The sequence below is a fragment of the Anomaloglossus baeobatrachus genome, unplaced genomic scaffold (assembly GCF_048569485.1).
Source record: "Anomaloglossus baeobatrachus isolate aAnoBae1 unplaced genomic scaffold, aAnoBae1.hap1 Scaffold_149, whole genome shotgun sequence".
Lineage (NCBI taxonomy): Eukaryota > Metazoa > Chordata > Amphibia > Anura > Aromobatidae > Anomaloglossus > Anomaloglossus baeobatrachus.
Window position 1 is genome coordinate 348,359 of NW_027441919.1, and position 13,355 is coordinate 361,713.

The following is a 13,355-nucleotide window of genomic DNA, read 5'->3' on the forward strand; positions in this document are numbered from 1 at the left end:
CCGTGGGTTGTAGTTAACAGTCTCTACTCACTGTTGACCCTCGTACGGCTGGTTCAGGTCCCTGTATTTCCAGTGCCAGTTGATGACTCGGTTGCTCTGTCCCCGGCACCCTCAGTGTGGTTGGGTCCCTGTAGCATGGAAAGTTTGGGGCCCGACTGTCCCTTTTCGGTGGCAGTCTCCTTCTCCGTATGGCAGGCAGTGTGGACCCTGTAGGGCTGGTCTGTGTCCCGAACCCTGATCCTTGCTCTACTGCTGATGCCCCCGGATTTGTGGGTCAGTGAGGGTCCGTAGAGGTCCCCTCACTGTGCAGGTATTTGCCAGGCCGTCTGAGACTGTCGACTGTCCTGGGGACCTTGTGCCCCGTCGGTGCTCTGGTCCCAGTGTAACTCAGGTGTACCTGCCCTGACGACCACTCTCCTGTGCCCCCGGGTCACCGTTACATGACCCAGCTCTAGGCACATCTGTCCACTTCACTCTCTACTTCCGACTGACTGTAGACTGACTGCTGTCCCCTCCCACCAGACTGTCTAGTTCCCTGGTCAGGCTCCGCCCCTCTAGGTGGGCCATCCCCTTGTCTAACTAGGCAGTGCCCCCTGGTGTGGAGTGGTAACTAGGATTTGTGAGTGTTTCTGGCACAGATGTTCCAGGTCCCAGGGGATAGGGCCCTGCATTCCCGAGAGGATGCAGTTCCCTGTAGTGCCCTGAGGAGCTCAGGGGTGCTACACTCTCATCACTCAGTGTGACCAGTGTAGACACTCACATTGTCTAATTACCTCAGTGTGTGTCACGCACGGACTTGGGGAAGGTCCGGTGCACGGCAAGACACACAACAAACAGAGGTTGACCACAACAAACAAGGGGCTACACCTGGGACACGTTAACAATGGTGGGCCTTGGCACTAGTGAGGGGGATTATGGGACATCTCCTGCAGCTGCACCCTGCACTCCTAGCCAGTCCCTATAAAGGTCCCGTACCTGTCACCGAGCAGGATACCTGAGACTCTGAGAGACCCTGTAATAACAGTGCAGACCCTTTTGTACTCTCATCACCCAGTGTAACCAGTGTGACCCCTCCTGTCCCCTCATCACCCAGTGTAACTAGTAGAGCCCCCTTCTGTCCCCTCATCACCCAGTGTAACCAGTGCAGACCCTCCTGTCCTCTCATTACCCAGCGTGACCAGTGCAGTCCCTTCTGTCCCCTCATCACCCCAGTGTAACCAGTGCAGCCCCTTCTGTCCTCTCATCACCCAGTGTAACCAGTGCAGACCCTCCTGTCCCCTCATCACCCAGTGTAACCAGTGCAGACCCTCCTGTCCTCTCATTACCCAGCGTGACCAGTGCAGTCCCTTCTGTCCCCTCATCACCCAGTGTAACCCAGTGCAGCCCCTTCTGTCCCCTCATCACGCAGTGTAACCAGTGCAGCCCCTTCTGTTCCCTCATCACCCAGTGTAACCAGTGCAGTCCCTCCTGTCCCCTCATCACCCAGTGTAACCAGTGTGGCCCCTCCTGTCCCCTTCATCATCCACTGTAACCAGTGCAGACCCTCCTGTCCTCTCATTACCCAGCGTGACCAGTGCAGTCCCTTCTGTCCCCTCATCACCCAGTGTAACCAGTGCAGCCCCTTCTGTTCCCTCATCACCCAGTGTAACCAGTGCAGCCCCTCCTGTCCCCTCATCACCCAGTGTAACCAGTGCAGCCCATTCTGTCCCCTCATCACCCAGTGTAACAAGTGTGACCCCTCCTGTCCCCTCATCACCCAGTATAACTAGTGCAGCCCCCTACTGTCCCCTCATCACCCAGTGTTACCAGTGCAGCCCCTTCTGTCCCCTCATCACCCAGTGTAACCGGTGCAGCCCCTCCTGTCCCCTAATCACCCCAGTGTAACTAATGCAGCCCCTTCTGTCCCCCTCATCACCCAGCGTGACCAGTGCAGACCCCTTCTGTCCCCTCATCACCCAGTGTAACCAGTGCAGCCCCTTCTGTCCCCTCATCACCCAGTGTAACTAGTGCAGCCCCTTCTGTCCTCTCATCACCCAGTGTGACCAGTGCAGCCCCTTCTGTCCTCTCATCACCCAGTGTAACTAGTGCAGCCCCTTCTGTCCTCTCATCACCCAGCGTGACCAGTGCAGCCCCTTCTGTCCCTTCATCACCCAGTGTAACTAGTGCAGCCCCTTCTGTCCCCTCATCACCCAGTGTAACCAGTGTGGCCCCTCCTGTACCCTCATCACCCAGTGTAGCCAGTGCAGCCCCCTCCTGTCCCCTCATCACCCCAGCGTGACCAGTGCAGCCCCTTCTGTCCTCTCATCACCCAGTGTAACTAGTGCAGCCCCTTCTGTCCCCTCATCACCCAGCGTGACCAGTGCAGCCCCTTCTGTCCCCTCATCACCCAGTGTAACCAGTGCAGCCCCTTCTGTCCACTCATCACCCAGTGTAACCAGTGCAGCCCCTTCTGTCCCCTCATCACCCAGTGTGACCAGTGCAGCCCCTCCTGTCCCCTCATCACCCAGTGTAACCAGTGTGACCCCTCCTGTCCCCTCATCACCCAGTGTAACTAGTGCAGCCCCTCCTGTCCCCCTCATCACCCAGTGTTACCAGTGCAGCCCCCTTCTGTCCCCTCATCACCCAGTGTGACCCCTCCTGTCCCCTCATCACCCAGTGTAACTAGTGCAGCCCCCTTCTGTCCTCTCATCACCCAGCGTGACCAGTGCAGCCCCTCCTGTCCCCTCATCACCCAGTGTAACTAGTGCAGCCCCTTCTGTCCCTCTCATCACCCAGCGTGACCAGTGCAGCCCCTTCTGTCCTCTCATCACCCAGTGTAACCAGTGCAGCCCCTTCTGTCCCCTCATCACCCAGTGTAACCAGTGCAGCCCCCTTCTGTCCCCTCATCACCCAGTGTAACCAGTGCAGGCCCCTTCTGTCCCCTCATCACCCAGTGTAACCAGTGTAGCCCCTCCTGTCCCCTCATCACCAGTGTAACCAGTTTGACCCCTCCTGTCCCCTCATCACCCAGTGTAACCAGTGCAGCCCCTCCTGTCCCCTCATCACCCAGTTGTAACCAGTGTGACCCCTCCCTGTCCCCTCATCACCCAGTGTGACCAGTGCAGCCCCTCCTGTCCCCTCATCACCCAGTGTAACTAGTGCAGCCCCTTCTGTCCTCTCATCACCCAGCGTGACCAGTGCAGCCCCTTCTGTTCCCTCATCACCCAGTGTAACCAGTGTGACCCCTCCCTGTCCCCCTCATCACCCAGCGTGACCAGTGCAGCCCCTTCTGTCCTCTCATCACCCAGCGTGACCAGTGCAGCCCCTTCTGTCCCCTCATCACCCAGTGTAACCAGTGCAGCCCCTTCTGTCCCCTCATCACCCAGTGTAACCAGTGCAGCCCCTCCTGTCCCCTCATCACCCAGTGTAACCAGTGCAGCCCATTCTGTCCCCTCATCACCCAGTGTAACAAGTGCAGCCCCTTCTGTCCCCTCATCACCCAGTGTAACCAGTGTGACCCCTCCTGTCCCCTCATCACCCAGTGTAACCAGTGCAGCCCCTTCTGTCCCCTCATCACCCAGTGTAACCAGTGTGACCCCTCCTGTCCCCTCATCACCCAGTATAACCAGTGTGACCCCTCCTGTCCCCTCATCACCCAGTGTAACTAGTGCAGCCCCTTCTGTCCTCTCATCACCCAGTGTAACCAGTGCAGCCCCTTCTGTCCCCTCATCACCCAGTGTAACTAGTGCAGCCCCTTCTGTCCTCTCATCACCCAGCGTGACCAGTGCAGCCCCTTCTGTCCCCTCATCACCCAGAGTAACCAGTGCAGACCCTTTTGTACTCTCATCACCCAGTGTAACCAGTGCAGCCCCTCCTGTCCCCTCATCACCCAGTGTAACCAGTGCAGCCCCTCCTGTCCCCTCATCACCCAGTGTAACCAGTGCAGCCCCTCCTGTCCCCTCATCACCCAGTGTAACCAGTGCAGCCCCTTCTGTCCTCTCATCACCCAGTGTAACCAGTGCAGCCCCTTCTGTCCTCTCATCACCCAGTGTAACCAGTGCAGCCCCTCCTGTCCCCTCATCACCCAGTGTAACTAGTGCAGCCTCTTCTGTCATCTCATCACCCAGTGTAACCAGTGTGGCCCCTCCTGTCCTCTCATCACCCAGTGTAACCAGTGCAGCCCCTTCTGTCCCCTCATCACCCAGTGTGGCCCCTCCTGTCCTCTCATCACCCAGTGTAACCAGTGCAGCCCCTTCTGTCCTCTCATCACCCAGTGTAACCAGTGTAGATTCTTCTGTCCCCTCATCACCCAGTGTAACCAGTGCAGCCTCTCCTGTCCCCTCATCACCCAGTGTAACCAGTGCAGCTCCTTCTGTCCCCTCATCACCCAGTGTAACCAGTGCAGACCCTTTTGTACTCTCATCACCCAGTGTAACCAGTGCAGCCCCTCCTGTCCCCTCATGACCCAGTGTAACCAGTGCAGACCCTCCTGTCCCCTCATCAACCAGTGTAACCAGTGCAGACCCTCCTGTCCCCTCATCACCCAGTGTAATCAGTGCAGCCCCTCCTGTCCCCTCATCACCCAGTGTAACCAGTGCAGACCCTTTTGTACTCTCATCACCCAGTGTAACCAGTGCAGCCCCTCCTGTCCCCTCATCACCCAGTGTAACCAGTGCAGCCCCTCCTGTCCCCTCATCACCCAGTGTAACCAGTGCAGACCCTCCTGTCCCCTCATCACCCAGTGTAACTAGTGCAGCCCCTTCTGTCCTCTCATCACCCAGCGTGACCAGTGCAGCCCCTTCTGTCCCCTCATCACCCAGTGTAACCAGTGCAGCCCCTTCTGTCCCCTCATCACCCAGTGTAACCAGTGTGGCCCCTCCTGTACCCTCATCACCCAGTGTAGCCAGTGCAGCCCCTCCTGTCCCCTCATCACCCAGTGTAACCAGTGTGACCCCTCCTGTCCCCTCATCACCCAGTGTAACCAGTGCAGCCCCTTCTGTCCCCTCATCACCCAGTGTAACCAGTGCAGCCCCTCCTGTCCCCTCATCACCCAGTGTAACCAGTGCAGCCCCTCCTGTCCCCTCATCACCCAGTGTAACTAGTGCAGCCCCTTCTGTCCTCTCATCACCCAGCGTGACCAGTGCAGACCCTCCTGTCCCCCTCATCACCCAGTGTAACTAGTGCAGCCCCTTCTGTCCTCTCATCACCCAGTGTAACCAGTGCAGCCCCTTCTGTCCCCTCATCACCCAGTGTAACCAGTGTGACCCCTCCTGTCCCCTCATCACCCAGTGTAACTAGTGCAGCCCCTTCTGTCCTCTCATCACCCAGCGTGACCAGTGCAGCCCCTTCTGTCCCCTCATCACCCAGTGTAACCAGTGTGACCCCTCCTGTCCCCTCATCACCCAGCGTGACCAGTGCAGCCCCTTCTGTCCTCTCATCACCCAGCGTGACCAGTGCAGCCCCTTCTGTCCCCTCATCACCCAGTGTAACCAGTGCAGCCCCTTCTGTCCCCTCATCACCCAGTGTAACCAGTGCAGCCCCTCCTGTCCCCTCATCACCCAGTGTAACCAGTGCAGCCCATTCTGTCCCCTCATCACCCAGTGTAACAAGTGCAGCCCCTTCTGTCCCCTCATCACCCAGTGTAACCAGTGTGACCCCTCCTGTCCCCTCATCACCCAGTGTAACCAGTGCAGCCCCTTCTGTCCCCTCATCACCCAGTGTAACCAGTGTGACCCCTCCTGTCCCCTCATCACCCAGTATAACCAGTGTGACCCCCTCCTGTCCCCTCATCACCCAGTGTAACTAGTGCAGCCCCTCCTGTCCCCTCATCACCCAGTGTAACCAGTGCAGCCCCTTCTGTCCCCTCATCACCCAGTGTAACTAGTGCAGCCCCTTCTGTCCTCTCAGTACCCAGTGTAACCAGTGCAGCCCCTTCTGTCCCCTCATCACCCAGTGTAACTAGTGCAGCCCCTTCTGTCCTCTCATCACCCAGCGTGACCAGTGCAGCCCCTCCTGTCCCCTCATCACCCAGTGTAACCAGTGCAGACCCTTCTGTCCCCTCATCACCCAGTGTAACTAGTGCAGCCCCTTCTGTCCTCTCATCACCCAGTGTAACCAGTGCAGACCCTCCTGTCCCCTCATCACCCAGTGTAACTAGTGCAGCCCCTTCTGTCCTCTCATCACCCAGTGTAACCAGAGCAGTCCCCTTCTGTCCTCTCATCACCCAGTGTAACCAGTGCAGCCCCTTCTGTCCCCTCATCACCCAGTGTAACCAGTGTGACCCCTCCTGTCCCCTCATCACCCAGTGTAACTAGTGCAGCCCCTTCTGTCCTCTCATCACCCAGTGTGACCCCTCCTGTCACCTCATCACCCAGTGTAACTAGTGCAGCCCCTCCTGTCCCCTCATCACCCAGTGTAACCAGTGCAGCCCCTTCTGTCCTCTCATCACCCAGTGTAACCAGTGCAGACCCTCCTGTCCCCTCATCACCCAGTGTAACCAGTGCAGACCCTCCTGTCCCCTCATCACCCAGTGTAACCAATGCAGCCCCTTCTGTCCCCTCATCACCCAGTGTAACCAGAGCAGCCCCTTCTGTCCTCTCATCACCCAGTGTAACCAGTGCAGCCCCTTCTGTCCCCTCATCACCCAGTGTAACCAGTGCAGCCCCTTCTGTCCTCTCATCACCCAGTGTAACCAGAGCAGCCCCTTCTGTCCTCTCATCACCCAGTGTAACCAGTGCAGCCCCTTCTGTCCCCTCATCACCCAGTGTAACCAGTGCAGCCCCTTCTGTCCCCTCATCACCCAGTGTAACCAGAGCAGCCCCTTCTGTCCTCTCATCACCCAGTGTAACCAGTGCAGCCCCTTCTGTCCCCTCATCACCCAGTGTAACCAGTGTGACCCCTCCTGTCCCCTCATCACCCAGTGTAACTAGTGCAGCCCCTCCTGTCCTCTCATCACCCAGTGTAACCAGTGCAGCCCCTTCTGTCCCCTCATCACCCAGTGTGGCCCCTCCTGTCCCCTCATCACCCAGTGTGGCCCCTCCTGTCCCCTCATCACCCAGTGTAAACAGTGCAGCCCCTCCTGTCCCCTCATCACCCAGTGTAACCAGTGCAGACCCTTTTGTCCCCTCATCACCCAGTGTAACCAGTGAAGACCCTCCTGTCCCCTCATCACCCAGTGTAATCAGTGCAGCACCTCCTGTCCCCTCATCACCCAGTGTAACTAGTGCAGCCCCTTCTGTCGTCTCATCAACCAGCGTGACCAGTGCAGCTCCTTCTGTCCACTCATCACCCAGTGTAACCAGTGCAGCCCCTTCTGTCCCCTCATCACCCAGTGTGACCAGTGTGGCCCCTCCTGTCCTCTCATCACCCAGTGTAACTAGTGCAGCCCCTTCTGTCCCCTCATCACCCAGTGTAACCAGTGCAGCCCCTCCTGTCCTCTCATCACCCAGTGTGACCCCTCCTGTCCCCTCATCACCCAGTGTAACTAGTGCAGCCCCTCCTGTCCCCTCATCACCCAGTGTAACCAATGCAGCCCCTTCTGTCCTCTCATCACCCAGTGTAACCAGTGCAGCCCCTCCTGTCCTCTCATCACCCAGTGTAACCAATGCAGCCCCTTCTGTCCTCTCATCACCCAGTGTAACCAGTGCAGCCCCTTCTGTCCTCTCATCACCCAGTGTAACCAGTGCAGCCCCTCCTGTCCTCTCATCACCCAGTGTGACCCCTCCTGTCCCCTCATCACCCAGTGTAACCAGTGCAGACCCTCCTGTCCCTTCATCACCCAGTGTAACCAATGCAGCCCCTCCTGTCCCCTCATCACCCAGTGTAACTAGTGCAGACCCTCCTGTCCCCTCATCACCCAGTGTAACCAGAGCAGCCCCTTCTGTCCACTCATCACCCAGTGTGACCCCTCCTGTCCCCTCATCACCCAGTGTAACCAGTGCAGCCCCTTCTGTCCCTTCATCACTCAGTGTAACTAGTGCAGCCCCTTCTGTCCTCTCATCACCCAGTGTAACCAGTGCAGCCCCTTCTGTCCTCTCATCACCCAGTGTAACCAGTGCAGCCCCTTCTGTCCTCTCATCACCCAGTGTAACCAGTGCAGCCCCATTCTGTCCCCTCATCACCCAGTGTGGCCCCTCCTGTCCCCTCATCACCCACTGTAACCAGTGTGGCCTCTCTTGTCCCCTCATCACCCAGTGTATCCAGTGCAGCCCCTCCTGTCCCCTCATCACCCAGTGTAACCAGTGCAGCCCCTCCTGTCTCCTCATCACCCAGTGTAACTAGTGCAGCCCCTTCTGTCCTCTCATCACCCAGCGTGACCAGTGCAGCCCCTTCTGTCCTCTCATCACCCAGCGTGACCAGTGCAGCCCCTCCTGTCTCCTCATCACCCAGTGTAACCAGTGCAGCCCCTTCTGTCCTCTCATCACCCAGCGTGACCAGTGCAGCCCCTTCTGTCCCCTCATCACCCAGTGTAACCAGTGTAGCCCCTTCTGTCCCCTCATCACCCAGTGTAACCAGTGTAGCCCCTTCTGTCCACTCATCACCCAGTGTAACCAGTGTAGCCCCTTCTGTCCACTCATCACCCAGTGTAACCAGTGTAGCCCCTTCTGTCCACTCATCACCCAGTGTATCCAGTGCAGCCCCTTCTGTCCCCTCATCACCCAGTGTAACCAGTGCAGCCCCTTCTGTTCCCTCATCACCCAGTGTGGCCCCTCCTGTCCCCTCATCACCCAGTGTAGCCAGTGTGGCCCCTCCTGTCCTCTCATCACCCAGTGTAGCCAGTGTGGCCCCTCCTATCCCCTCATCACCCAGTGTAGCCAGTGTGGCCCCTCCTATCCCCTCATCACCCACTGTAACCAGTGTGGCCCCTCCTGTCCCCTCATCACCCAGTGTAACCAGTGCAGCCCCTCCTGTCCTCTCATCACACACTGTAACTAGTGTGGCCCCTCCTGTTCCATCATCACCCAGTGTAACCAGTGTGGCCCCTCTTGTCCTCTCATCACCCAGTGTGGCCCCTCCTGTCCTCTCATGACCCAGTGTGGCCAGTGTGGCACCTCCTGTCCTCTCATCACCCAGTGTGGCCAGTGTGGCACCTCCTGTCCTCTCATCACCCAATGTGACCAGTGTGGCCCCTCCTGTCCTCTCATCACTCAGTGTAGCCAGTTTGGCCCCTCCTGACCTCTCATCACCCAGTGTGACCAGTGTGGCCCCTCCTGTCCACTCCTCACCCAATGCAGCCAGTGTGGTCCCTTCTGTCCTCTCATGACCAAGTGTAGCCAGTGTGGCCCCTCCTGTCCTCTCATCACCCAGTGTGACCAGTGTGGCCCATCCTGTCCTCTCATAACCCAGTGTGACCAGTGTGGCCCCTCCTGTCCTCTCATAACCAAGTCTGACCAGTGTAGCCCCTTCTGTCCTCTCATGACCCAGTGTAGCCCTTCCTGTCCTCTCATCACCCAGTGTAGCCAGTGTGGCCCCTTCTGTCCTCTCATGACCAAGTGTAGCCAGTGTGGCCCCTCCTGTCCTCTCATCACTCAGTGTAGCCAGTGTGGCCCCTTCTGTCCTCTCATGACCCAGTGTAGCCCTTCCTGTCCTCTCATCACCAATTGTAACCAGTGTGGCCCCTTCTGGTCTCTCATGACCAAGTGTAGCTAGTGTGGCCCCTCCTGTCCTCTTATGACTCAGTGTAGCCAGTGTGGCCCCTCCTGTCCTCTTATGACCCAGTGTAGCCAGTGTAGCGCCTCCTGTCCTCTCATCACTCAGTGTAGCCAGTGTGGCCCCTCCTGTCCTCTTATGACCCAGTGTAGCCAGTGTGGCCCCTCCTGTCCTCTTTATAACCCAGTGTGACCAGTGTGGCCCATCCTGTCCTCTCATAACCCAGTGTGACCAGTGTGGCCCATCCTGTCCTCTCATAACCCAGTGTGACCAGTGTGGCCCCTCCTGTCCTCTCATAACCAAGTGTGACCAGTGTGGCCCCTCCTGTCCTCTCATAACCCAGTGTGACCAGTGTGGCCCCTCCTGTCCTCTCATAACCAAGTGTGACCAGTGTGGCCCCTTCTGTCCTCTCATGACCCAGTGTGGCCCCTCCTGTCCTCTCATAACCCAGTGTGACCAGTGTGGCCCCTCCTGTCCTCTCATAACCAAGTGTGACCAGTGTGGCCCCTTCTGTCCTCTCATGACCCAGTGTAGCCCCTTCTGTTCTCTCATCACCCATTGTAACCAGTGTGGCCCCTTCTGTTCTCTCATGACCAAGTGTAGCTAGTGTGGCCCCTCCTGTCCTCTTATGACCCAGTGTAGCCAGTGTAGCGCCTCCTGTCCTCTTATGACCCAGTGTAGGCAGTGTTGCCCCTTCTGTCCTCTCATGACCCAGTGTAGCCAGTGTATCCTCTCCTGTCCTCTCATGACCCAGTGTAACCAGTGTGTCCTCTCCTGTCCTCTTATGACCCAGTGTAACCAGTGTGGCCCCTCCTGTCCTCTTATCACCCAGTGTAGCCAGTGTATCCTCTCCTGTCCTCTTATGACCCAGTGTAGGCAGTGTGTCCTCTCCTGTCCTCTCATGACCCAGTGTAACCAGTGTGGCCTCTCCTGTCCTCTTATGACCCAGTGTAGCCAGTGTGGCGCCTCCTGTCCTCTCATGACCCAGTGCAGCCAGTGTGGCCTCTCCTGTCCTCTTATGACCCAGTGTAACCAGTGTGGCGCCTCCTGTCCTCTCATGTGTGACCACTGTGGCTCCTAGTTCCATCTTATCACACCAGTTTGACCAGTGTGGACCCTCCTGTCCTCTTATGACCCAGTGTAGCCAGTGTGGCCCCTCCTGTCCTCTTATCACCCAGTGTAACCAGTGTGGCGCCTCCTGTCCTCTCATCACCCAGTGTAACCAGTGTGGCGCCTCCTGTCCTCTCATCACCCAGTGTAACCAGTGCAGCCCCTTCTGTCCTCTCATCATCCAGTGTAACCAGTGCAGCCCCTCCTGTCCTCTCATCACCCAGTGTAACCAGTGCAGCCCCTTCTGTCCTCTTATCACCCAGTGTAGCCAGTGCAGCCCCTTCTGTCCTCTCATCACCCAGTGTAACCAGTGTCGCCCCTCCTGTCCTCTCATCACCCAGTGTAGCCAGTGTGTCCTCTCCTGTCCTCTTATGACCCAGTGTAGCCAGTGTGGCCCCTCCTGTCCTCTTATGACCCAGTGTAGGCAGTGTGGCCCCTCCTGTCCTCTTATGACCCAGTGTAGGCAGTGTGGCCCCTCCTGTCCTCTTATGACCCAGTGTAGCCAGTGTGTCCTCTCCTGTCCTCTTATGACCCAGTATAGCCAGTGTGTCCTCTCCTGTCCTCTTATGACCCAGTGTAGCCAGTGTGGCCCCTCCTGTCCTCTCATGACCCAGTGTAGCCAGTGTGTCCTCTCCTGTCCTCTTATGACCCAGTGTAGCCAGTGTGGCCCCTCCTGTCCTCTCATGACCCAGTGTAGCCAGTGTGGCCCCTCCTGTCCTCTCATGACCCAGTGTAGCCAGTGTGTCCTCTCCTGTCCTCTTATGACCCAGTGTAGCCAGTGTGGCCCCTCCTGTCCTCTCATGACCCAGTGTAGCCAGTGTGTCCTCTCCTGTCCTCTTATGACCCAGTGTAGCCAGTGTGGCCCCTCCTGTCCTCTCATGGCCCAGTGTAGCCAGTGTGTCCTCTCCTGTCCTCTTATGACCCAGTGTAGCCAGTGTGGCCCCTCCTGTCCTCTCATGACCCAGTGTAGCCAGTGTGTCCTCTCCTGTCCTCTTATGACCCAGTGTAGCCAGTGTGGCCCCTCCTGTCCTCTCATGACCCAGTGTAGCCAGTGTGTCCTCTCCTGTCCTCTTATGACCCAGTGTAGCCAGTGTGTCCTCTCCTGTCCTCTTATGACCCAGTGTAGCTAGTGTGGCCCCTCCTGTCCTCTCATGACCCAGTGTAGCCAGTGTGTCCTCTCCTGTCCTCTTATCACCTAGTGTAGCCAGTGTGGCGCCTCCTGTCCTCTCATGTGTGGCCACTGTGGCTCCTCTTTCCATCTTATCACACCAGTTTGACCAGTGTGGACCCTCCTGTCCTCTTATCACACCAGTTTGACCAGTGTGGACCCTCCTGTCCTCTTATCACACCAGTTTGACCAGTGTGGACCCTGCCGTCTCATCACGAAGTGTGACCAGTGCCCCCTGCTATCACTGGGTAAATTAGACCAGTTGAGGCCCCATCACTGTAGTCTTCACCTTGTCATCCAACCTATAGTTTCCACCATGACTGATGCACCTTTTCACATCTGAAGGTCAGGTCTCCGCACAACTTGTGGCCGGATTTACCCGTCAGCCATGTTGTACAGCTTTGGATGCATGTGGCATGTGATTTTCCCTTTATAGCCTCGAGGCGCCTTCCTCCAAACACAGGAACCTTGTCTTTAATTTTCCCCTTTTTCTTGCAGCCGCCGCTGATCCAGAGTCCATGTTGGGGGAGCGACTGCCTGAGCCGTGCGGTCTCTGTACATTGTTGGATTTCTATACTGGGGTCTATAATTTCTTGTATTGGGGTGGGATGGGGGTATTTATTCTCTACGTGATCACATGATGGAGTCTCTATAGACAATATGTCTTGTGTAATAAACGTCCAGAGGCAGAACGTCTCCGTCTCATCTGTGAACCTGGGGGCTCATCTTATGTCCCCCATTAGAGGCTATGCTATGGTTGCTATAGAGGACCCTTATTTTGCCATTGTTCACCCAGCGCCTGCAGTATAGGAGACGGCTGCACTTATTGTAGAAATGTGACGCCCTAGCAAAACCAGGTAGTCACACATAGGTCCTCACATAACACCGTCCCTCACATAGGTGACATACAGCCGACCTGAAACCCTAGCCACCCCCCCTTAGGGCAAGACAGGCACACCAGTGGGCGGGACCAGGTGGCTAGGGAACGCCCTCCTAGGGGTCTAGACAGCCCGGGTGGGAAAACAAGTAGTACAAGTCTAGGACAAGCAGTAGTTCAAGTTGAGAGGAGTGTGGGCTGGAGCTAGGTGTAGCTCCAGTGGAGGAGAAGTTCAAGTTGAACGGTGCCAGGGTTGGAGCCCTGGTACCTTGGCTAAGTGGCAGACAGTGGTCTCCGTCAGCAGGAGACGGGAAGATGGCTCGGCAGATCCGAGGAGGACCGGAGAAGGGTTGGAGCCCACCGGTACCGACACCGGAGACCCGACCGCAAACCGTGCACAGAGGGGGTACTCGGACCCTGAAGCCAGGACTGGAACCAACAGCCTAGCTAATTAACCGATTGAGGGCAGGATTACAGGTCCTGTCCCAACCAAAGTCCCAAAAGCAGACAACCACCCACAGAGACGGATAGGACAACCGCCAGGGCCCATAGATCCCACAGGTCAGCGTCAGC

General features: G+C 57.4%; 1 protein-coding gene across 1 annotated transcript in view; it reads left to right on the top strand.

Annotated features, from left to right (window-relative positions):
• The window catches only part of LOC142260640 (interleukin-12 subunit beta-like), a 50,574-nt gene extending 37,994 nt beyond the window's left edge, over window positions 1-12,580 (top strand). Inside the window, exon 6 of the mRNA XM_075332030.1 lies at window positions 12,404-12,580. Within this exon, the coding sequence (XP_075188145.1) occupies window positions 12,404-12,538 (135 nt within the window). The 3' untranslated portion in view covers window positions 12,539-12,580. The remainder of the gene's footprint in view (window positions 1-12,403) is intronic.
• The last annotated feature ends 775 nt before the right edge of the window (window positions 12,581-13,355 follow it).